Source organism: Chiloscyllium plagiosum, chromosome 43 (assembly GCF_004010195.1).
Source record: "Chiloscyllium plagiosum isolate BGI_BamShark_2017 chromosome 43, ASM401019v2, whole genome shotgun sequence".
Taxonomy (NCBI): Eukaryota; Metazoa; Chordata; class Chondrichthyes; order Orectolobiformes; family Hemiscylliidae; genus Chiloscyllium; species Chiloscyllium plagiosum.
The window spans coordinates 6,129,992-6,156,170 of record NC_057752.1 but is presented as its reverse complement, the minus strand read 5'-3'; the positions used below and the strand labels follow the sequence as shown (position 1 = coordinate 6,156,170).

Sequence of the window (26,179 nt, the reverse complement as noted above, 5' to 3'; positions counted from 1 at the left end):
TGGAATTGCAAGTGGTTGTTGAGAGTTTGCTGAGAGAATGCTCTATTGGTTAAGTGATTTTCCAAGGATGAGATATGAAAGCCAGATTTTGCCTGCCTGTTCTGTTTGGGGGAACTTTTAAGACCCCATTGCATTTAATTTAAGAAGAAAAAGGAATTCTCAAGGTGTCTTGGCCAATGGTTTTCCCTCATTCAACATCAAAAACATATTATTAACTGACCCATTGCTGTGGGCATCTTGCTGTGCGCAGAATGGCTGCTGCATTTGCCTATAAAGTAACTGCTCCTGCATTTCAAAGTGATCCATTGCATAGAAGCGCTAAAGGCTGTGAAATAGTGCATTATAATCCCAGGTTTAAAGTGGTGTTTTGCTCTGTGGCATCAATTGCAGTTGACCACAACAAGTCAGTTAGGATTAAGGCCGTTTCCACAAATTAGTGCTGTTAACACTTCAGCACAGTTGCTCAGGAAGGAAGTAGACTGAAACAGTGGAGCTTTCCCGTCTGGGCTGGAGTCACAGAAAGAAACCAGTTCTGTAAAACAAAACAGACATTTAATAAAAGCCAATGTATTTTCTATTCAACCTGTTCAAGAATGTTAGTACACACATCTGGAGCAAGTAGGACTTGAACCTAGGTCTCCTGCCTCAAACGTAGGGACATTACCACTGTACCACACAAATCTGATGAAAATAATTATATTCCATTCCTAGATACAAGATAGTTGCAGCACTTTAAATGACTGCAATCTTAGAATGGGGAGCACAAAGGGCTTTTAAATCCACAAAATGAAAGCTACATTCTGTGAAAATAAACCTTCCAATGATTAGAATATGTATATCACATATTCTTGCTCTGTTCATTGCCTGTCTCTCATTTGTCTCACCAAATGCCTTAAACTGTGTGTATACTTACCCATGTCAATGTAATGGAGCCCAGCAAAGTGTCTGTAGTCTACCTGAGCATAGAATACACAGACCACAGGGTTGAGGATTAGGTGAAAAGCATATTATATAACAAGAGGGAGCTGTTTGTCAAGTTTACTTCATGTTTAGTGAGAATGCTACTTCAGATCTTCAGTGACTCAATAACATGGTGATTGCACCAGAACTATCAGTGGTGGTGATGCTTTTTCTGCTCTCTTCTTAGACGACAGATTTCCACGAGACGCTGCAGTGGAGTTTCTTTTCTCTTCAGGTCCAGAAAAAACAAAAGGTAAGCAATTCATTACCACTGGACACTTGGAAACAAGATATCCTCTTGCATTTTGTATGGTATAATCTGCCTGCACTGCAAGCAGAACAAAACTTGTCACTGTACCTAAGTACATGTGACAATACTGAATCAATTCAAAGAGAGAATTGCTGGCAATCTGCAAAGCAAACAGAAATGTTGTGAAAGTGCAAATCTAAACCTTTCTTTTTTGCATGTGCTCCCTTTGTCAGAACTGAGTATAGATGCCATATTATAGCTGGATCTCTTCATTGAATCTCAGTTAATGGACAGATCTCTACTGGTCAGTCAATGTTATTGTGGGGGATAGATCTATCAGCTGGGAGACTTGACAAGAACATATTAATGGAATCCATCATACCTTCTCTCCCCATCTATAGATGGAGACCATTTGAAGAATGACTCTACTGTGACTGTAGATTACAACACATCTGATCCTACCGTCAGATGGGATTCTTACGAGAACTTCAACCTTCACCATGAGGATGGCTTGGAAGGTATCAGAATGAGATTCAGAGTTTGCTTGTTTGTTGCTGTCTTCCTGTTTTATTATCAAGTTCATCATTAAGCTTGATTCAACAGCAACAAAACTTGATATTTATAAAACACTTTTAACATAATGCAATGCCTCATTCACTGAAACATTATGAAACAGTGTACGACACTCAGCCACATGAAGTGGCAGAGGTTGTGGGTTGGGAAGGGTCTGTCGAAGGAGCTTTGGCAAGTTGCTGTAGTGCATCTCGTAGAAGGCACACACTGCTGCCACTATGCATCGTTGGTGGAGGGAGTGTGGCGATGGACGGAGTGGCAATCAAGTGGGCTGTTTTATCCTGGATGGTATCAGGCCTCTTGAGTGTCATTGGAGCTGCATTCATCCAGGCAAGTGGGGCGTATTTCTTTACACTCCTGACTTGTGCATTGTAGATGGCGGACAGGCTTGAGAGAGACGGGAGGTGAGTTACTTTCCACAGAATTTCTAGCGCCTGAAAGTGTTTATGTGGCTAGTCCAGTTGAGTTTCTGGTCAGTGGCAACCTCCAGAATCTTAATTAGCTAGTTTCTCTAATTAAGAGAATTGACACAATACAACAGGCACTTAGGGCGGCATAGTGGCTCAATGGTTAGCACTGCTGCCTCACAGCACCAGGGACTGGGTTTGATTTCAGCCTTGGATGACTGTCTGTGTGGAGTTTGCATGTTCTCCCCCATGTCTGCATGAGTTTCCCCCGGGCTCTCCAGTTTCCTCCCACAGTTTGTGGAACTCCATACTGAGTCAAGAAAGCTCTTGAATCCCCAGGTGAAAGATAAATTGTTCGGACAGGCGCTAATGAGACTCTTGTAGCGTACTGGTAGTTTTCTTTTTAATCCATTTACGGGATGTGGGTGTCGCTGGCTAGGCAGCATTTATTACTCGTCCCTAATTGCCCAGAGAACAGTTAAGATTCAACCACATTGCTGTAGGTCTGGAGTCACATGTAGGCTAGACCAGGTAAAGATGGCAGTTTCCTTCCCTAAAGGGCACTAGTGAGTCAGATAGATGTTTCTGACAATCAACAATGGATTCATGGTCAACCTCCCTGAACCAAGAAGTCCAGGTTCAAATCTTACCTGCTCCAGAAGTGTGTAATAAAATCTCTGAACAGGTTGATTGGAAAATATCTATAACAGGCATATTTATGGCAGGTATAGGCATTCCACTGAGCTAATGTAACCCTGTAATTTGTTTCTTGCTGCTGTGAGAATACACGAAACAGCATGTGCAGAACCTCCCTGCAGTTGTGTGGCAATATGGCCGCACAGTTTAGAGGAAATATTGCTCAGGACCCATCAAAACAACCAAGCAGAATGAATAAAAACCTCATGGAATTCAAGACCCTGGTGACATCACAAACCTACAGGATCGTTTCAGTTGGTGCATCCTCCACATACCTCGGTTTTTATCAATGCCATCAAATAAAGAGATATACCGTGAGTGAATCCACTGTCTTCCACCGACTATTTGGACCAACGTTACCCTCTTCCTATGCCCCTTCACCACCCCACTCTCTGCTTCTACTGCTCCTGAACTTGCTTTGTGTCCTAATCTGATTGGCACAAGGTTAGAGGTGGGGAGGAAAAGAATTGCACAGAAACAAGTCGTGCCCCTGTAAAGAATGGTGTTGTTGCAATCGTCTAATCTTCCAAAACTCTGCAGTTCTGGGAGCAGCTGAGCTCAATCAGGCTGAATATATGGAAGTGTTTGAGAATTAGTTCATGTCACACAGCCAAGGCACGTCTGTAAAGGTTGCTTCAGAGCCCAAACTGTGCAAGCAAATAGTTTTCATTCTAAGCTGCCAGCCTGTGAAAAGCCCTCAATCTTAGCTGTGAGGAGCTGGCGATATCACTGCAGACAAATTAAAAAGGCACTGTCATTGCACTGAATAATACAGGGAATGCTTTATAACAGTAGCATGTTTTGCCAAGGGTTAGTCAGTTGCAGATCAGACGAGTCCAAAGTTACAGCCTCCATTAAAACGAACAGAGTACTTCTAGGTTGGAAAGTTCTCCTTGTCGTCCCTGAACACCAACTTGTATTTCTGTACTGCCTTTATCATAATTAAACATTTTAAGATGCTTCACAGAAACATTATAAAACACAGTTTGACACCAAGCCACAGAGGAAATATTAAATTATATGACCAAAAGATTGATTAAAGAGGTAGGTTTTAAGAATAGAATCCCTACAGTGTGGAAACAGGCCCTTTGGCCCAACAAGTCCACACCAACCCTCTGAAGGGTCACCCAACCAGACTCATTCCCCTACCGTATTATTCTACATTTACCCCTGATGAATACAACTAACCTACACAGCCCTGAACACAATGGGGAATTTAGCATGGCCAATTCACCTAACCTGCACATCTTTGGGCAGTGAGAGGAAACTGGAACAAACCCACACAGACACAGGGAGAATGTACAAATTCCACACGAGGCTGGAATTGAACCTGGGTTCCTGGTGCTGTGAGGCAGCAGTGCTAACCACTGAGCCACCATAACACCCCTAAGATTCTTTAAAGAAGAGAATGAGGTACAGAGGTGGAGAGGTGTAGGCAGAATGTTCCAGAGCTTAAAGTCCAGGCAGTTGATGGTGCAGCCACCAATGGTGGAGTGATTAAAATCAGGGTTGTTAAAGGAGTCAGAATTAGAGGAGCACAGCTATCTCACAAGGCTGTCAGGCTGGAGGAGATAGGGAGGGATTTGAAAGCAAGGGTGAGATTTTTAATATCAAAATGTTGCTTGACCAGTTACTATTGTAGGTCAACGAGCACACGGGGGTAGGGGAATGGGACTTGCTGTGTGTTAAAACATGGGCAGAAGAGCTTTGGATGACCTCAACATTATGGAGGATTGAATATGGGAGACCAGCCAGGAGCATGTTGGAAGTGTCAGCTCTGGAGGTAACAAAGGCATAGCTGAGTCATAAAGTCATAGAGATGTACAGCACAGAAACAGACCTTTCAGTCCAACTCGTCCATGCCAACCAGATATCCTAAATCAATCGAGTCCCATTTGCCAGCATTTGGCCCATATCTCTCTAAGTCCTTCCTATTCACAGATGCCTTTTAAATGCTGTAATTGTACCAGCCTCCACCACTTTCTCTGGCAGCTCATTCCATACACGCACCACCCTCTGTATGAAGACGTTTTCCCTTAGGTTCCTTTGAAATTTTTCCCCTCTCACCCTAAACCTATGCCCTCTAGTTCTGGATTCCCCCACCCCAGGGAGAAGACCTTGTCTATTTATCCTATCCATGCCCCTCATGATTTTATAAACCTCTATTAGGTCACCCCTCAGCCTCCGATGCTCTGGGAAAACAGCCCCAATCCAATTCAAGTCTCTCCCTGTAGCTCAAAATCCTCCAACCTTCGTAACATCATAGTAAATCTTTTCTGAACCCTTTCGAGTTTCACAACATCATTCCTATAGGAGGGAGACAGATTTGCACAGGATATTCCAAAAGTGTCCTGTACAGTCACAACATGACCTCCCAACTCCTATACTCAATGCTCTGTCCAATAAAGGAAAGCATACTAAATGCCTTCTTCACTATTCTGTCCACCTGTGACTCCACTTTCAAGGAACTATGAACCTGCACTCCAAGGTATCTTTGTTCAGAAACACTCCCCAGGACCTTACCATTAAGTATACAAGTCCTGGACTGATTTGCCTTTCCAAAGTGAAACACCTCGCATTTATCTAAATTAAACTCCATCTGCCACTCCTCAGCCCATTGGCCCATCTGATCAAAACCTCATTGTACTCTGAGGTAACCTTCTTTGCTGTCCATTTTACCTCCAATTTTGGTGTCAATGGAAAAATGAAACAATTTTCTTGGTGTTAAAGGTGTAATCTTTATAAAGGCATATTTTGATATGGGCAGTAGGGCAGTATGTTGAACACAGAATCTGCCGTCTTGACAGCCCTGCATTTAATATCTTTACTGAAACATGTTTAGAATATTCATAATTGAAGAAGTAATGGTGTGGTGCTGTCACTGTTGACCATATTCCACACTCCACAAAGCTAGTTTTTTGAGTTTACTTGTGTGCTCTGGTTCATGTAATACAGCAACACAGGGAAAAGAGACAGATGCCCATAACTTGTCTGTTTGAAAGCAGTGGTAATGTTCAGTAGGGCTTTTTGTTTCGGCTCTAACTGGCCCAGTGCTCTTCCATTTTCTCTCTTGCTGACACTTGGTTCTCATAAGTCTCTGTGCCAATTGTTCTACACCAGTACTGGCACAAATAGGTTTCCCAATGCGAATTCTCCTGTCTGAGATGTGAGAAAGAACTAATGAAGGGATGCCTGCCAGTTCAGACTGCATTGTGTTCACCTGCCGGGATCATATACAGGCATATCCATACCAAGCTGAATACACTTCTGTTTCGAACCTACCAAGCTATCACCCGCCATATTTGAACCTCATGGTAGTTGATCAGACAATGGTTGTGAGGAGTTGTCTTCACAGTTTCTGGTCAGCTGTGCCATCTGCTGCTGTAGCTACCGTGCAGCACTGGGCTGGCACAGCCTGTGACTGTGGGAATCAGGCATGCTACAGTACCAACGTATGGGATGGTGCCATTAGGTGGCAGAGTGCTTTATCATCATTGCAGCCACCTCGTGCTGCATAACCTCCGTGTAGAGCTAAAGTGCTTGGCTGCTTTGTCCCTTATCTGCACATTCACACCATCAACAACTTGCCTTTATATAGCACCTTTAACTTAGTAAGGTGCATCGGAGGAATACCCTCGGACAATATTTGACAATGAGACACATATAGGGATGTCAGGACAGGTGACCAAGAGTTTGGTCAAAGATGTAGGCTTTAAAGAGTGTCTTAAAAGATGAAAGAGAGAAGGGAGAGATTTAGGAAAGGCACTCCAGAGTTTTTACCCAGGGCAGGTGAAGATATGGACTCCAAAGGTGGAATGATGGAAATCAGGGACATGCAAACCTGACCCTTCAGCTTGGGAATGGATTGACGTATCTTCCATGTTCTTCCAAGAGCTTTTCAGATTTCTTGTCAGCCAATTGTGATACTCTCCATCCCTTTAAATTTTACTCATCTGCGATTTTCTGTCTGCACGACTCTTTGTGCTTTCTACATTTTGTCTCGTGGACAGTTCTTTAAAGGAGGTTATTCCAAAGAATTGGCTGCTGTTTAACCACACCAGCCTTCTGGCTGAGGTTGGCATCAATTTACTTTGAACTATTTTGAGCTGTCACACCATACGGTGAAAACAAACCTGGCACTGCATTTCACATTGCTTTGAAGGAGTGTTCCATTACAATTCCCACAGATGACTTGTCATTGTCTAAAGATTGATTCGGTGGTTTAAAAGGCATCTTTCAGTTTACTGCAGAGAAGCTTGTGTTTTTTATCTGTGCTTGGCATGGCAAAAGATGTCAGCTTTGGAAAATGGAAGTGGTTCTATTTTAAGCACTGGGTGTCAGCTACTGCAGAGTGAAGGTCCCACTGTCCAATACTCAGAAGAACACACTCTACTGCCAGGATAGATTTTACCAGTACACAATCCAGCAACCTGAGAAAGCAAAGATTTGCATTCAGCTACAGTCCTTCCTGATGACTGGGCATTTCTACTTGGTTAACACTGATTTGAAACATACTCATAGAGTCATACAGAATGGAAACAGATTCTTCAGTCCAAATAGTCCATGCCAACCATGTTCCCAAACGAAACTAGTCCTATTTGCCTGCATTTAGCCCTTATCCCTCCAAGCCTTCCAATTCATGCATTTAAAAACTTCCTCTGACAGTTCATTCCACACACTCTGTCAGTCAAACCATTGATTTAAAAACTACATATAACTACTTTGCTGTTTGCTATTTATCTGTACTGACGAGAACAGCAGCCTTAAGCGTAACATCCATGTAGTGAGCGTATACACATTGCAGCAGGGGTATGGTGACAAAATGGCCCCAGGATAGATACATTTGCTTTTCAACATGTTTGAGGAGTGTTCAGTCTGAACCAATGGACCAAAGTAGATTATTTTGCACGGCGACCAGACTTCTTCAAAGTGAGGTCCAAAGTTTTGGTTGCTTTATAAGACTGGAATCTGTGGAGAAAATTAAAGGAGCCTTTATTAAGCGCCTACGAGATGATGAAAAATTTAGGAGTTCAGCCTAGATTTAGTAACAAATGCCTGATGTGTTTTGACTACTTCCAATCATTAGGGTTTGGATTGGCATTTAATCTACTCTTTCCTGATTTATGCTAGAATACAATTTAATGGTAGTCCCATGCCTAAAGAGGAGAAAGATTTAAAAGACATGAGTGGCAGTTTTTTTACACAGATTGTGGATAGTGTGTGGAATAAACTTTCAGAGGGAGTGGTGGATGCAGGTACAGTTACAATGTTTAAAAAATATTTAGGTAAGTACATGAATAAGAAAAGTTTGGAGGGATATGGACCAAGTTCAGTCAGGTGGGACTAGTTTAGTTTAGGATTATGGTTGGCATGGACTGGTTGGATTGAAGAGTCTGTTTCCATGCTGTATGACCCTACTATTTTATATATAATGCATGTAAACATATAGTCTGTGACTATTATATATTACCAAATGTCATCTTAGTCCTGGATGTGTCGAATAGAAATGTGTATTTTATCGAAACATGCAACTTGTATGTAATGCTGCCACTTACTATAAACCTTTATATTTTGCAAGAAGTATTACACACACGAGGTCCACTAGATGGAAGTCTCTATGCCAAAGTGAAGAAAAGAAGTCCCAGCACTGGCACTGCCAATGGTAGCCCATTAAGTGTGGTGTCTGTTCATTGTGGGCACACCTTGTCTGTCAGCACGGACTCAGGTCACTCCACTGCTTCCATAAAGACAGAAGAGCAGAGTATCAGTACGAAGCCTGCACCATCACAAGTAGAGAAGGAGCAGTTGGATCAGCTTCTCAGCGGGTTTGGCGTGGCCGCAGTGAAGAACACGCACAATGTGACCGCACAGACTGGGTCATCCTTGCAGAACCGTGCCAATGGGCGACCTGTCGCCAATGACAGGGAGACGGACATCCTGGATGACGATGATGCCTGTGAGATGAATCGGTTTGCCACTTTACCAAGAAACATTCATAACACCAATCATCCTTATCCTTTCAAAGCCAACCAGCACTCGCCAGAGCGCAGAATACCTGGATATAGTCACAGTCCCGATGGGATTCGAAATGATATCTACTATAGGCCTGATCTAACACTGGACCGAAGACGGCCCATGTATGAAAGGAATGTGCTACAATTGAATGACGTGGGGCTAGAAGGCAGGTCACATGATTCTTATGACCATGTGAAAAACATAGATAGCATTCACCACCAGGCCTCAATGTTGGAAAGAATGAACTACCAAAGGCCATGCAATGAAGTACTTCAAGTTTACCCATCCATGTTCCATCAGTATCCTTGTTCAGAAAGATTGCATCAAGGACCTATCCACCGAGTAAGGCTTCGAGATGATACCCAGAGAGATCATGACCTGAAAACAAACAAGAACCGGCTGCTGGATTACCGTCAGGTGGAAGGTCTCCTTGACGGACAGCATGTCCAATTTCTTGAGCAAGATGCTTCTGAGATTATGTCTCATGGATGTGCTTGTCGGAACTGTTCCTTGAAGATGTCAGAAGAAGAGATCGAGAGATCGGCAGCAGCATTTAATACACTCAAGCTGGATCATGACTCCTTGTACCAGCACCCTTGTCCTCCGGACCCAGACATGTGGCAGCATGAGCATTTGAAGCCACATTTGGTAAACCACCCTATAAGAAATGGTCAGGCACCCCCACCAGTTCCTTTGCTGATGCCTGAGCATTCATACAGCCAGTACCCAAGAGGACATGGATATAGCCCATTCAGTTATAACCACATACATACCAATATGGCAATTCCAGCACCAATGGCACACACTTATCCCTCACAGATTCCAGCCTCTTCACGTGGACAGCTTCAGAGAGGCATGGAAGGATCTCCTGAATCATGTACACATTTCTTAAGGTATCCGGAATTGAAGTACAGCCCAGATTTTCAACAACACTCACACTGTGGGTGTCCATATGACCATTATCAAGAGCAACACTGTGCCAGTAGGAACTATGAGGGCTTCCCAGGTAGTCCACTCATGTCGTCTTCAGTGCTGGGGCCTCCTGCTCAAAGTGGTTCCACATTGCCAGTGACTCCTAGTTTAATTCCACTTTCATTGGGAAAGCCAAGAACAGCAAACGGAGATCACCAAAGTGGAGAAGCCACTGTTCCACACCAGTCCTCTGGTAAGTGATGACAGAGGTAACTCACATTTCTTTTCCCTTGTTTAAATTAATTGTAAATAAGGTCATAAGACAGAGGAACAGAAGTAGGCCATTTTGCCCATCTGCTCTGTCATTTGGTGAGATCATGGCTGATCTGATAATCCTCAACTCCACTTTCTTGCCTTTTCCCTATAAACCTTTATTCCCTTACTGATTAAAAATCTGACTATCACAACCTTGAACATACTTAACAACACGACGTCGACAGCCCTGTGCAGTAAAGAATTCCACAGATTCCCTACCCTCTGAGAGAAGAAATGCCTCCTCATCTCTGCCTTAAATGTGCAGCCCTTTAATCTGAGATCATGTCATCTGATCCCAGATTCACCCACAAGGGGAAACGGCCTTTCCACATCTACCCTGTAAAGCCCTAAGAATCTCATATGTTTCAATAAGGTTGCCCCTCATTCTTGTAAATTCCAATGAGCACAGACCCAAACTATGCAACCAAAATTCTAAATTCATCGAATCCCTACAGTGTGGAAACAGGCTATTCGGCCCAACAAGTCGACACCAACCTTCCGAAGACTAAGCCACCCAGATCCATATCTTTACCCAATTGCTCTACATTTACCCCTGACTTATGCACCTAACCTGAACACTATGGGCAATTTAGCATAGCCAATTAACCTATCCTGCACATCTCCTCATAAGCCACCCTCTACACCTGGTATCAGTTGAGTGAACCTTCTTTGCACTGCCTCCCAAAGGCTTCTTGAGGATCTCAAGCTGACAAATTAGATTCTGAAGTGACTGGAAATTCCTCACATCTGATATCCTAGAAGATTAAATGTAATCAGTGCAATATACTGGGTTGACTGTGAGGACAGTGTCGAACTTGTGCCTGATGCATGGGGTGAAAACTGAGGGTTGCAAAATATGACCCAGCAAAATAAAATAAAATAAAATGTAAATACACATTTCCCATGAGGCATTGGAAGGTCAGATTGTTTTGTTTTGAACCAGGAAAGGCTATTTCTTTCGACAAGTTTGTTTCTTTTTGTTAACCTCACCTCAGCTGCTGAACTCCTCAACATATTATCCAATCCCTTGCCTCACCAGAAACACACAGAGTTGTTTTTAAATCCATTTCTGCTGCACTTCAGTAACCTTTGCTGGTGAACTTATTCTACACGTCACTACCTTTGGTAAATAAAAAAATATAATTTGCCGTTGAATACTTTTCCTGGGCTCAATTTTCCCAAAATTGATGATGAGTGGGTAGAAAATCAGTTTCAAATGTTCTTACTTTTCATTGGTGTTCCCTGGTATTCAAGTACTTTGGCAAAGCCGACAGTTTTTCCAATTAACTTCTTTCAATCTCCTTCCTGATGTGCAAACTTCATCTCTCGGTTTTCCTTTTCCGAAGAAAGCCAGCCCTTCGGAATCTTTCCTCACAAATTAGACTCTTAATATTTTGGTCACTCAGCTCACAACCACGTTGGTGCCTATTTTGTTTTTGCCTTATAGCTGCAATTACATATCTGTACTCGAATGTTATTTTCAGACTAGTGAGTGTGTGTGTGTCTGTGTTTGTAGCATGTGAGAATTCCCTCTGACAGCCAGAATGTTAGTCATATCCAGAGCGCCAGCAAGATCTTTCTGTATTCACAATACCCTTGAACTCTCTGAGGACAATTTGACTCCCAGTGTTAGCAGCTTCACTGGTTTAACAATGCAACATCAAAAAGCACAAGATTTCACTGGTGCTACAAATTAAAGGACAATCTTCTCATTGTTTTGGTCTCACTCATTGTGCAGAACAAACAAAATGTCAGAAAAAATATTGCATTTAAACCCACATTTATTTAAAGATTGTTTTGCTACATTTTACCCAAGTCTAGTCAAATTTTACACACTGCAGCTTGAACAAATTATATCTCTATTATTAAAAGTCATCCACAGTTCATGTTCTGTAATCTTGCTGCTTCTTCATCAATGTTTATGATCATATTTTTACAACAATTAATTTGTTATTATTTGATGTGTCAACTCACTCCCAATTCTCTTTTGCTCAGCCAGATGTCATGGTGTAGGTTAAAGTTCTGGCCACTAGGTGGCACCACGTAGCAACTGCAGTGTGACTGTCAACTCAATTACTATCATCTGATATACAATTGAAACAAAAATGCTCAACTGACCATGGTCAATGGCACAAACAATTTACTAGTGGCTATTGTACATTCATCAAAGCATCAGGATTGTTGCTGATCAAGGGCTGTGACCCTACCACAGGATTTTATGCAGAAGTAGTGTCCTTGCCCACTGACTCAAAAGTAGAACATGAGCCCCTTTCTGTTGGTCTGGGAAGCATCAGCCAGATTATACAGTGGTCAGGCAATTAGTTGCCTGAAGTCATGGCTTCTGCTGCTGTGTGGCCTCATGCAGATGCCAGCTAATCAGATAGCTGCTCCAGCACTTTAGTCCCAGCAGTGCCTCTAGGAATGGAACTGCTGGGACTTCAACCAGCCCCACTGAGCTCAGATATGGATGTGAGTGGGGTAGCTTTGCCAGAGCTGGTCAGCCAGGTCCTGAGGGGAGGGCTGATGAACTGGTGACAGTTCGAACTCTAGCAGAATGGTGTGAGGGAGTTCAAACAGGTGTGGGTCCTTTCCACTGGATAGCCATTTGTTCAGCACAGGGTACCAGAAAGTGGAACACTCACTTCCTCACAGGCGTGCAGGGTATCCTTGGTAACCTTGCCACTTGGTGTGGGCACCCCCCTTTAAGGATCTTAATTGGCCTGAAGGAGAAGATCACCTGACATCTACTCTGTTGCTGGCAGGATTCCTGTGTGATGAAGGAGATGAGCAAACATCTGCCCTTGCCATGCCTTGCCACCTGATTTTACGGTCCATCCTTGTCTGCCAACCCACTCCCACTGGGGGTAAAATTTTGGCCTTAATCTGTTTTTAAGTTGTGATCATTTACTGTGAGCTAAATCCTGACACATAAGAATGATTTTGGTGCTATTAACTTAATGCAGTCATATGACATTCCTCTGGCTGCTGTTGAAAACTGTCTTTAAAATATATGACTGATGTTTACAGAATATCATGGAGGTGAGCCCTTCAGGGCCATCACCCAAGAAAAAAATTACCATCTTCGAGACAGGACAATAAAAAAGAAGAAATAACAAATACATTTGATCATGTCAAGCAGTTCATTAGAATGGAGAAAAATATTGCTTCTGTTATTACAAATCATTAGTGGCTGTATAGGTTGTATATATGTTCATCAGAAAGTGCTAAAGATTTACCTGAGCCAGAGGTATAACAAAAGTAAGGCACTAAATACATGTTGTTCTCACTCCTCTGTCAGAAGTCCAATTCAATCCTGATCCAGGATCACGTGGGCAAGAAGCGTCTGTGTCCCAGAGTTCTGGGGAAATTGAAACACCTGAGGTTCAGCGGCAACACCATCGAGAAGGCATGGAAATCTGTACATCTGTATCGAATGTAACTGAACCTTCACCCCCTGTATGCACAAGCAGCCCTGCATCTAATACTGAAAGGTATGTTGCTCTTTGCAGTCACACTGAAGTACACTTTGAAACCTAATTGAAAATGTATTTATTCTGTTTATTCGCAGAATGTGGGCACCATTGGCAAGGGCAGCATTAATTACCCATTCTAAATTACCCCTGAGAAGGTGGTGGTGAGCTGCTTAATATTTCAGATAATCACCTTTCCTGTAGGTAGACCTTCAGTGCTGTTAGGGAGGGAGTCCCAGGATTTTAACCTGGTCATGCTGAAGGAACGGCGATATATTTCCAAGTCAGGATGGTGAGTGACTTGGAAGGAAACCTTGTGGTGGTGATGCTCCCACGTGCGTACTGTCCTATATTTGGTGGTGGTAGAGATCGTGAGTTTGGAAGGTGCCTATGAAGGAGCCCATGTTGCTGGGCTACATGTTACAGCAGCAACGTTTCATCTGCACATCCACACATGTCATTTATTGTATCCGTTGCTCCCAATGTGGTCTCCTTTACATTGGGGAGACTGGACACCTTCTCGCAGAGCACTTTAGGGAACATCTCCGGGACACCTGCACCAATCAACCCCACTACCCCATGGCCGAACATTTCAGCTCCCCCTCCCACTCTGCCAAGGACATGCAGGTTCTGGGCCTCCGCCACTGCCACTCCCTCACCACCCGATGCCTGGAGGAAGAACACCTCATCTTCCGCCGTGGAACTCTTCAACCCCAGGGCATCAATGTGGATTTAAACCAATTTCCTCATTTCCCCTCCCCCCACCTTACCCCAGTTCCAACCTTCCAGCTCAGCACCATCCCCATGACCTGTCCTACCTGTCAATCTTCCTTCCCACCTATCTACTCCACCCTCCTCTCTGACCTATCACCTTTACCCCCGCCTCCATCCACCTATTGCACCCTCAGCTACCTTCTCCCCAGCCCCACCCTCCTCCCATTTATCTCTCCACCCCAGAGGCTCCCTGCCTCATTCCTGATAAAGGGCTTTTGCCCGAAACATTGATTTTCCTGTTCCTCGGATGCTGCCTGACTTGCTGTGCTTTTGCAGCACCACTCTAATCTTGACTCTGATCTCCAGCATCTGCAGTCCTCATTTTCGCCTACATGTTACAGCAGTCAGAGTTGGATGGACTATGCAGGATGTTTCTTTTCTGTATCTCACAACGTCATTCCAACTCATTCTTTCCAGGCTGTTAGGACTTAAAGTTTCCACCCTGTAGGGAATCTAATTTAAAAAAAAGGACTGGTGGCTCCCACAGTCCTTCAACAACCAACAATTCCACAGTCCTTCAACAACCAACGATGGCACAGTGGTTAGCAGTGCTGCCTCACCGCGCCAGAGACCCGGGTTCAATTCCCACCTCAGGCAACTGTCTGTGTGGAGTTTTCACATTCTCCCCATGTCTGCGTGGGTTTCCTCCCACAGTCCAAAAATGTGCAGGTTAGGTGAATTGGCCATGCTAAATTGCCTGTAGTCTTAGGTGTAGGGGAATGGGTCTGGGTGGGTGCGGGTCGGTGTGGACTTGTTGGGCTGAAGGGCCTGTTTCCACACTGTAAGTAAAACCAACAATTCCACAGTCCACCACCAACAACTCTTTGGAACCAGGCTTGACATCACTAACTGCAATCGCCTCACCTACCTTTTTTTCACTTTTACCCCTTAGCGGGTCCTTCTTTCTAAGCTCTTCACTCCATGTTTGTCAGTCAAGGTGGCAATATGGATTATTGCCCTGCCCATTCGTGGAAATGCCAGTGAATTTGGTGCCTTCTTTTTTGAATGGGGGGGCATAGCATCATTGAGAAGCGATGGGAAATAGTGAAATTAAATTTTCTAAGTAAGGTAACAGGATGCATGTCAAGCTAGAAGGCAGAACGCAACAGATGTAATATTTTAGGCAATCGCCTTTCATCAAAACCGGGCAAAGATGTAGCAGATTCAGAGCAAGTACGGAGGCAGGGAGAAGGAGGAGTGGGAAAGGAACAAAAGGGAAGGTCTGTCATAGGATGGACAGCATCCTATGGATAGCATTCTGTCATTAAATGACAGAAAAGATGCGCAAAGCAAAAGGGAGTGGCAATTGAGCAAGTGCAGGAACAAGAAACAAGAGAAGGTTTGAATGGCAACACCAGAATTGTCAGCAAAAGCTCTCATTCAGGTGGTGGCAGTGTACACTTTCACAAGCTTATTGTAGTCTTGAGCTAACGATAGGAATGGAAGAGGTTCCAATTTTTTTCCATACAACAAGGAATCTCTCATGCTTTTACTCCCAGCCATTGGGATGTGTTCGGAGAAGTTACAAGCCTATATTCAACCTGGTTGGCTTCATTACACTCACATTTACGTTGTTCCATCAAATCCTGCCGTGGGACTCAAACCAGGGTGTTATCTGCTGCATCACAAGACGTATTCTCACTCCTTTTATGGAGCAGTCAATTGAAGGTTTGTTTCCTACCTTCAATATATAGACACACAAATATGTGGAATTGTGAAAAATGTACCAAACCTATTAAGTTATTTCTGACAGAACCACTAAAAATCACTAGCGGTTTATAATGTGATGCCCCAGCGACATTAAGAAATACTTGGTAAAGAGTATTAAATGACTGGTAGCCAAGGAGGTAAAACATTTGTCAAAGAGTCATACAATGTTTACAGCACCAAAAGAGGTAATCAACCTGTGTATCCCTGCCATCTGTACAAGAGCAACATAACTCCCCTGTCTTTACACAGTCCTGAAAATATTTTCTTTCAGATAATAATCTGGTACACTTTTGAAAGCACTTATTGAATCTGCCTCCACTACACTTTCAGGTGGTGAATTCCAGACCCTAACCACTCACTGTGTCTTTTTTTTCTCTCATGTTGACATTGCTTCTTTGGCTAATCACCTTAAATCTATGTCTCCTGGTTCTCAATCTTTCCACCAATGGGAACAGTTTCTCCCAATTGCTTCTGCCTGGACACCTCATGATTTTGAACACGTTATTGCATTTTTTTTCCTCATTATGAAGAATATATGTCCTATTCAAGGTGAGACGTGACAAATCTGTGGGAATAACCTGCTAATAATTCTGTTTCCCTGGTCTCATGAAAGCCTTTCAGTGCCCCTGTTGTTCTCGTCGCCTTGAAATGGTTGATCATGGTATCAATGGATACTTGCTTAACATCTTTGTGCAGCATTCCCCACAGTCCCCCTCCCTCCCCATTCTCACAGATTTGCTGGTCCATAAAATAAATAGGTTATTTGTCAGGTTAGAACAGCATGATACAAGCATTCATGCAAAAGCAAACACTTGGAAATCTGAAATGAAAACCGAGAATGCTGGAAATCCTCAGCAGGTCTGGCAGCCTCTTTGGAAAGAGAAACAGAGTTGATTCTTCAGGTCAGGCTGTGTTTTTCATTACTTTAAAAGGAAGCGAGCAGTGATCCACTGATACATACCATTTTCTGAATTAATAATGTCCTTGCCTGGATATCCATCTTTCATCCCTAAGAGATACCAAAGGCTTGAAATTTTCAGGGATAAAAAGGGAAGGGTGATGTGACTTGCGTGGAATGAACTTGATAGGAGAGCTGGCTTCCACTTATCTAACATCTGTTGAGCAGAGAATGGATTACACATGTGGCAGATGGAAGCATTCCCCTGGCAGCACACTAAGAAGGCAGATTTTGGCATGCAGGCAGCCATACTGGAGGCTGACTTTATACATTTATGTAGCAGTCTGACTCTCAGTCATCAATCACCTTCGTTGCCATGAATATTGAATGAGTGCTTATTAAATGAGTGATAGTGTGAGGCCCAGTACACTCATTTGATCCTGCTTCTCACAGCTCATCTGAAAGTCATCTCCATCCATGCTGCTAGGTTCCTATGGAGACAATATCAGCACAACATGATAGTGTGAGGCCCAGTACACTCATTTGATCCTGCTTCTCACAGCTCATCTGAAAGTCATCTCCATCCATGCTGCTAGGTTCCTATGGAGACAATATCAGCACAACATGAGGCCCCTCAAAAAACAAGGCTCTGACAATGGTGTCCAAAGCACCCCTTTCTTACTGGTCGGATCAGCAACATCAGGGCAATAAATGGTCTGCTGAATTTGTCTGCTCACCAACACCAAAAAATATGTGCATTTGTACACTCCTGATGGAATAAGATTTCTCCAAGGTACTTGGCAAAAATGATAATCAGACAACCTTTGACACCGAGCCACACAAGGAGATCTTAGGACAGATTGCAAAGCTTGATCAAAGAGGTAGGTTTTAAGGAGTGTCTTAAAGGAGGGTAGAGAGAAAAAGGCCAAGGGGTTTCGGAAGGGAATTCCAGAGTACAGGGCCCAAGCAGCTAAAGGCACGGCCATCAATGAGAGAGCAACAGAAGTAATGGATGTGCAAGAGGCCAGAATTAAATGAATGCACATGTCAAAGAAGGTGCGGGGCTGGAGGAGATTACAAAGCCAGGAAGAGGTGAGGAAATAGAGGAATTTAAATGCAAGAAAATCCAAATTCCTAATTCTAAATTTAAAAATACACTTTCTAAGCCTTCAAGGGTATGTATGTAACTGTTGTGCATATTGTCTTGTAGATGCCAGTGCAGTGATAGATGTCATTCAAAGCCTGCTCTTCATCAAATACTATTCTCTATCAATTTTGCCCTGCAGTCCACCAACACACACACACACACACACACGGAGCAAATTCCCAGTGGGGTCCAATTCCAGCCAGTGTGTCTTTTCTAAGAAGTTATTCAAGTGTCAACTGTGGAGGAGTTGCTGCTGCCCTCATGTAATGATCCTCATCAATACACACACACACAAGCGCAAACATACACACACACACAAACAGAGACATGACTGGGGACGAGTGCTCGGTTTTGTGTCTTATTCCCTTAATTTGTACTTAGACAGCTGCTGTCTTGGCATTCACACCTCTGGAAACAGCTTTCATAATTTTAGTTGTCTCATTCCCATTCTCTTTGGCCTTGCCAGCATGAAACCTTTTGTTATTTAACGTCTCCTGCCCTTCAACTGCTCACTGACCTTCCCTTTTATTCTTCTTTCCACCCTCCCTCTTTTTCACTTCCTCAAATCCTGTCACAACCTGGAACTTTTCCCAGTTCTGATGAAGGGCCATGGATCTGAAATGTTAACTTAGTTTCTCTCTCCACAGTTGTTGCCCGACCTGCTGAATTTATCCATCATTTTCTGTCTTTATCTTGAGTTTAATCCACAGTGTTTTATTTTAGTACAAAATGCTTCTGAATCTGGATGTAGGTTTGCTCGCTGAGCTGGAAGGTTCGTTTTCAGATGTTTCATCGCTATACTAGGTAACATTATCAGTGGGCCTCCAGATGAAGCACTCGTGGTATGGCCCGCTTTCTATTTGTGCATTTGGGTTTCCTTGGGTTGGCGATGCCATTTCTTATGGTGACGTCATTTCCCATGGTGATGTCGTTTCCTGTTCTTTTTCTCAGGGGGCGGTAAATGGGATCCAAGTCAATGTGTTTGTTGACAGAGTTCCAGTTGGAATGCCATCCTTCTAGGAATTCTCAATCATGCCTCTGTGTGGCTTGTCCTAGGATGGATGTGTTGTCCCAGTTAAGGTGGTGTCCTTCCTCATCCGTATGTAAGGATACTAGTGAGACTGGGTCATGTCATTTTGTGGCTAGTTGGTGTTCATGTATCCTGGTGGCTAGTTTTCTGCCTGTTTGTCCAATGTAGTGTTTGTTGCAGTTCTTGCACGGTATTTTGTAAATGACATTAGTTTTGTTGTTGTCTGTATAGGGTCTTTCAAGTTCATTAACTGCTGTCTTCATGTGTTGGTGGGTTTGTGGGCTACCATGATGCCATGGAGTCTGACTAGTCTGGCAGTCATTTCCGAGATGTCTTTGATGTAGGGAGACTGGCTAGGGTTTCAGGATGTGTTTTGTCTGCTTGTTTGGGTTTTTTGCTCAGAATTTACAAAATACCTTGCAAGGACTGTAACAAACACTACATTGAACAAACAGGCAGAAAACTAGCCACCAGGATAGATGAACATCAACTAGCCACAAAAAGACATGTCCCACTCTCACTTACATACAGATAAGGAAGGACACCACTTCGACTGAGACAACACATCCATCCTAGGACAAGCCAAACAGAGACATGCACGAGAACTCCTAGAAGCATGGCATTCCAACCGGAATTCTATCAACAAACACATTGACTTGGATCCCATTTACCACCCCCTGAGAAAAAGAACAAGCAATGACATCCATGGAAATGACATCACCACAGGAAATGACATCACCAACCCAAGGAAACCTAAATACACAAATAGAAAGTGGGCCATGTCACCAGTGCTTCATCCGGAGGCTCACTGATGATGTTACCTAGTATGGTGACGAAACTTCTGAGACCGAACCTTCCAGCTCAGCGAGCAAACCTACATCCAGAACCTCAACCTGAGCTACAAATCTTCTCAAAACTCGCTAATGCCTCTGGATGGCTGGAAAACCTTTCATTTTAAATCCAGTTGTAAGCAGGTTTAGTGAGAGTGTTTCATCTGGTTGAAACCTGAGCATTTAGTCAGTGTGTACACATCAAGCTGACTGACAATTCGAAACACAGCACACAATTGCAACAGGATTTATAGCAGCACATTGAAGAAATAAAACTAAATCAAAAGCAGAATTTTTTTTTGTAAATTAAGGCTGCTTCAGGAGTTTATTGGAATGAAATAATGTATCCAGAGCTTCTGAGTTGTCACATTCTGTCAGTTAAGATAACACACAGCTGAACCTTGCAAGCTCAATCTGACAGCTCCTCATCAAGAATAGATTGAAAGTTGTTATGTTCAACTGCTTCCTCGTCTCACTGCATCTGCATTTCATTTGCACCACAGTGGTTCTCAGAAACTGGAACGGCTGCTGCAGACTGCAGGAATTAAGCAGTTCATGACAACTTGCTCAAACTCCCACCATTAACTGTAACTTATTTCACAAAACCAAATCATCCTGCAATTGGATCCTGACCCATCTCCATGTGGCACCCCATCGTGTGTGTGTGTGCACACGCGCATGTTTCTCTCTCCCTCTGCCTTTTCCACTTTGCCTGTCTGCCCCTATGTCTTCTGATTAGGTCCTGATGTGATTACGTGTGACCTGATAATGCAAAAAATGTCATTACACTGGCAACGAAGATATATTTCAAAGGAACAGGTCACAAATAGTAAACAACGTTAAAATGAAATAATGTTAATCAGAATGATATAAGATGCTGGTACAATTACTGCATTTAAAACTAATCTGGATGGATACATGAATAGGAAGGGTTTAGAGGGACATCAGCCAAATGCTGGAAAATGGGACTGAAGTAATTTAGGATATCTGGTCGACATAGACAATTTGGACTGAAGGGTCCATTTCTGTGCTGTATATCTCTATGATTCTGTGATGTGAAATATCTGTACTCTCTCACATATCACATATACACACACATAAACATTCACAAACACACATCAATGTGCTGTCACACTGGCTGACACATATGCACTCACACTCAGACTCTCTTTCTCCTCTTTTAAAGACATGGATCTGACATGGGAGTCGCTGAGGGAATGGTCTTTCCGGAATGCAGATGGGGTGGGGAGGGAAATATATCTCTGATGGTGGGGTCCATTTGTAGATGGTGGAAATGGCGGAGGATGGTGCGATGTATACGGAGGTTGGTGGGGTGGAAGGTGAGGACCAGGGGGTTCTATCCTTTTTGCAGTTGGAGGGGTGGGATTTGAGGGCAGAGGTGCGGGAAGTGGATGAGATGCGCTGGAGGGCATCATCAACAATGTGGGAGGGGAAATTGTGGTCTTTAATAAAGGAGGCCATCTGGTGTGCCTCCATCTGTGAACGCAGGAGGACCAGTTCCACCACAGAACACACCAGATGACTTCGTTCTTTAAAGACTGCAGTTTCCCCATCCACATGGTTGATGACGCCCTCCAGTGCATCTCATCCACTTCCCACACCTCCACCCTCGAACCCCACCCCTCCAACCGCAACAAGGACAGAACCCCCCTTCCACCGCATCGCATCATCCTCCATCATTGCCGTCACCTACAAATGGACACCACCACCAGAGATATATTTCCCTCCCCACCCCATTCGCTTTTCGTAAAGACCATTCCCTCCACGACTCCCTTGTCAGGGCCCCTCGCCCCAACAACAAACCCTCCCCTCCTGGCACCTTCCCTGTGCCCACACCTCTCCCCTTACCTCCATCCAAGGCCCCAAAGGACCTTTCCACATCCATCAAAGTTTCACCTGCACTTCCACACGTCATTTACTGTATCCGTTGCTCCCGATGCGGTCTCCTCTACATTGTGCAGACAGGATGCCTACTCTCAGAGCGCTTCAGAAAAATCTCTGGGACACCTGCAGAAGCCAACCCCACCTTTCATTGGCTGAATACTTCAACTCCCTTCTCACTCCGCCAACGACATGCAGGTCCTGGGCCTCCTCCTTCACCACTCCCTAACCACCCGACGCCTGGAGGAAGAACGCTTCATCTTTTGCCTCAGAACCCTTCAACCCCATTGCATCAAAGTGAACTTCACCAGTTTCCTTAGTTCCCCTCCCCCCACCTTATCCCAGTTCCAACCTTCCAGTTCGGCACCATCCTCATGACCTGTCCCACCTGTCCATCTTCCTTCCCACCTATTCGCTTCACCTTCCCCTTTGACCTACCACCATCACCCCTACCTCCATCTACCTACTGCACTCTCAGCTCCCTTCCCCCAGCCCCACCCCCTCCCATTTATCTCACCACCCCCTCGGCTCACAGCCTCATTCCTGATGAAAGGCTTTTGCCCAAAATGTCGATTCTCTTGCTCCTCAGATGCTGTTTGATCTTCTGTGCTCTTCCAGCACCACACTCTCGACTCTAATCTCCAACATCTGCAGTCCTCACTTTCGCCCTTTATTCAAGAAGGTGGCTCACTTTGCTTTCTCAAGGGCAATAAATGCTAGCGATGCCCATATCCCAGAAATGAATAAAAACGGAGTATTTTTTAACAGTATTTTTTCATGTTTGTTATATATCTGAAATCATCAACAGCATTGGGACAGTGGAGGGTGGACATGCAACACCAGTCCAACCATCGATGGTTCCTGACCCACAATGTACAACTCCACCTGGGACAGAAGCAAACCTTCAACCCCCTGTCTCTTCTGGGTTGGGGAAAAGTGGCTTGTCTGTCGGTTGTCATAGAAACGAAAGCCCTAGAAGTCCAAGAGACCATCCGTCGAGCAGCCAGCAAGCGACTGGCACGGAGACCAGTGCAGCTCCAGTTAGCCCTGGGAACTTGCACCAGGCAGGCACTGTCGATACTCAGTTAAATGTAAACCAAAGTAAAAGGCTAGACAGCCCCAATGGACTTTCCTCAACCTGCAGCCTAGTGTTCAAGGGTCATCCAGTCGAGAGCTTCTCCGATCATTATGTCGCCAACACGCCTGGGAGTTCACCCTTTGTCAGACATCCAGTGAACAGTGCCCTAAGTGTCCCATGTTTTATGAACCCCTCAGTGCAGCATCCGTTGTTGCTCCCAGATATGGTTGCTCCTCAGTCCTGTCAAGGGAGCCCGGATTCACAAGCCCCTCCGACTCCTGCCTTCCCAATTTCCACACCCTACTATACTCCCTTGTCGCCTGCCGAAGTGTTCACCTACCAATCGGGAAGCCCAGGAGGCCTCCAGCAGCCACCATTGCCAGAGAAACAACGCCAATCCTCCAGCCAAGGATTGAGCAACGGAAGGTCGTTCTCTCCAACGCTAAGAAGTCTTCATCATACTCCCGCTGAAAATGCCTCACACCATGTGACCTTCTCGCCCACCACTTTGGACTTCTCAATGTCATCATTGACAGGTAAGCTATCATATTGTGTGGCAGCAGCATTGGCACTCTGGTATCCCATTGGTTCCCTCAAAGAGATTACCCAAATAATGTTCTCATTGGTTGGGAGCACCAAAATGCCAAGGGCCATGAACCTTGAAGGCAATTGGGCATCAGCTGATTGGGACTGGAATTGCAATAATGGAGTGTGTTAACCACCTAAACTTGCTGATCCCTCCCCCCCGATTTACCACACACCGCCCTTTAACCCAGAAAAAGATGAACTATCTGGAAATTCTGGACTGTAAAATCCCTGTTTACAAACTTTCTGGCCTGTTCAGCTTTATCATGAGCAAGCAATCTTTTGTGCCAGTCATTGTCGAAGTGGTGAACCCAAAGATTGATCCCCAAATCCACTGAGCAACGAACTGGCAGTTGCAAGGTCTAATAAGGGTCCTAGGCCAGACACTCTCCCCACCCCTACCTCAATGACGGGCAGACATTTGTAAATGTTTCTAACATGGCTCCTTCAATATGGGAATGTTGAAACGCTTTTTCCTCAGGGCAAGGAATTATCCCTTCCTTCTAGGCCTTGGAATCTTCCTGTTGGACATTTGCTGCTAATTTGTCAAACCAGAGAAGACCCAGCTCACCAAAACCTGCAAATTATAGGAAACCCCCAACTCTTGACCCTGCATATCGCTTGATGATGTCACCTTCCCTCCTTCCTGATGGCCTGAAGACAGTCCTTCTAAGCACAAGCAAAATCTAATACCAGTAAACTTTATTTAATCATTTGCCGTCCTTATTCTCTGCAGATGGACATCAGGAAAACCAGATCAGTGCCAAGTTTGTCCAGGATACCTCAAAGTTTTGGTATAAACCGAACATCTCCAGAGACCAAGGTGAACTGTCATGTCTGGATGAAAGGTGTTGTTTGTGGTTTAAAGTTGACAGTGACAAGGAGACTCATCCAAGGACCCTTCCCCTCCACATTCCACCTTGACCCGTATTTCCCCAAGCACTTTAAAATTACCAATATGCCAAATTTCCCTTATTGTTATTTACTCATAATTACTCACATAATGGCATTGAGGATTAGGCTGGAAGCTTTTTGTTCATCCTGTCTCCTGTTCTGAAGCGATCGTGCAGCTGCAGTAAAAAGTGGGCTTGTGTGCATTCTAGGGGCATAAAGCAGACACAGTAAGGGCCCATTTCAGTGCCCCCAAAAGGTGCCTGAAAGATATCAAAACCTCTATTGGATAGACCCACTTTTCAGATGCCCCTGGCGATAGATTGAAACAGGTGTTAAGCCCCATAAATTAGTAGTGAGGCACCAAATAGCAAAATGTTGTTTATAAAGAAAAATTATCCAAAACCGTTTAGCCACAAAGCTGGAGTTCTTACTTCTGGGGTTCTTGTCAGTCTCTTTCACATCGTCCCCTCCTCCTTGCTTATCTCAGGACCACATCTGGTAAGGCAAGCAGCCAAACATTCCCCTTAAGCTGGGGAGGGTTGCTGATATTACAAAAAAAGACCAAATAATATTAATGAAGGTTAATCCCAGATCTCTTGATTCAGGCCCCTTCATGGGCAGCATTTTGAGGTTTTTGTTTATCTGTGCTCGCAAGCAGCTGCTTAGCCAACGCAGCAGCTCCAGATAGCTTGTTGGATCATCAGGCAGCTCTAAACATACTTCAGCCATAACTTCCTGTTGTCGTGACACCACGGTCCTTTTTCAAAAATAGCCTTGTGGGAACAGACCATTTAATGTGTCCCCCTGCATGAGAAGGCAACAAGACATTCTGGACACAGTGCCATAGACAACAACACAATTAAATCATGTTATTCCTTAACTCATTAACCAGATCGGAAATAGGGTGGTTGCCAGGGGCGGGGCAGTGATCTGCAGAAAGCTCCCCAATTGTTAATTTGCCTCTAAACTGTACCATGGCCTTCCTTACCTCTCTCTGTTTACTCGTTGCATTTATATAAATAGTTAGGGTTCCTTAGAAATCATTTTTCTTTGGTCGCATAGGTGTTTCAAACTGTCTTCAACAGTGATACCAGGGCTCATGGGTTAACTATGAGGAGAGATTACACAGTTTAGAGTGAATTCTCTGGAAATTGGAAGGTTTGGAGCTAATTTGATCCAAGTATTCAAGACGCTAAGGGGAACAGGCTGTTCAGAGAAAAAGCTTCCGTCATCCTTTTTTCATAAGTAAGATTTTGTATTATATGTGCAACAAAAGAATTTGACAAATCGATATTCACATTATCAAAGGTACAAAGTGGATTTTGTGTGTAAGATTCCATGAGAAATGCTGAAGCTCCATTGAAATAAATTGCAGCTACAAATTGTTCAGAGTGTACCTTTTAAAGTAACTTCTATCTTATAGGTTTATTTGTCTGTGTTTCAAACCATGGGCATTGAAGAAGTCATACCAGACTTGAAACATTCACTGTTTCTTCACAGATGTTGCAGACCTGCTGAGTTTCTCCAGCATTATAGAATCCCTAGCGCATAGAAGTATACCATTCAGCCCATCAAGTCCACACCAACCCTATGAAGAGCACCCAATCGAGACCCATCCCCTGTAACTCTGCATTTTCCTAATTCACCTAGCTTGCACATCCCTGGACACTATGGGCATCTTAACATGACCAATCCACCTAACCTGCACATCTTTGGACTGGGAGAGGAAACAG

The 26,179-nt window shown here is 44.0% G+C and overlaps 1 protein-coding gene and 1 long non-coding RNA gene across 6 annotated transcripts in view; one reads left to right on the top strand and one right to left on the bottom strand.

Moving 5' to 3' along the window:
• The window catches only part of LOC122543325 (tensin-2-like), a 272,952-nt gene that overhangs the window by 230,273 nt on the left and 16,500 nt on the right, over positions 1-26,179 (top strand). For 3 of the 4 annotated variants that reach the window (XM_043681854.1, XM_043681852.1, XM_043681855.1), the window contains exons 16-21: positions 1,148-1,213; positions 1,612-1,728; positions 8,465-10,066; positions 13,427-13,619; positions 22,698-23,503; positions 24,289-24,375. In XM_043681854.1, coding sequence (XP_043537789.1) covers positions 1,148-1,213; positions 1,612-1,728; positions 8,465-10,066; positions 13,427-13,619; positions 22,698-23,503; positions 24,289-24,375 — 2,871 coding nt within the window. The remainder of the gene's footprint in view (positions 1-1,147; positions 1,214-1,611; positions 1,729-8,464; positions 10,067-13,426; positions 13,620-22,697; positions 23,504-24,288; positions 24,376-26,179) is intronic. The other variant, XM_043681853.1, reaches the window with a different exon arrangement.
• LOC122543327 lies at positions 366-24,969 on the bottom strand. Of its 2 annotated transcripts, none has more exons than XR_006309999.1 (5): positions 24,878-24,969; positions 24,553-24,651; positions 17,044-17,197; positions 13,365-13,486; positions 366-532 (listed from the first exon to the last, which is right to left on the bottom strand). It is a non-coding gene; the product is annotated as an uncharacterized LOC122543327 (long non-coding RNA). The 2 variants fall into 2 exon arrangements; XR_006309997.1 differs by lacking the exon at positions 366-532 and adding an exon at positions 7,769-7,854.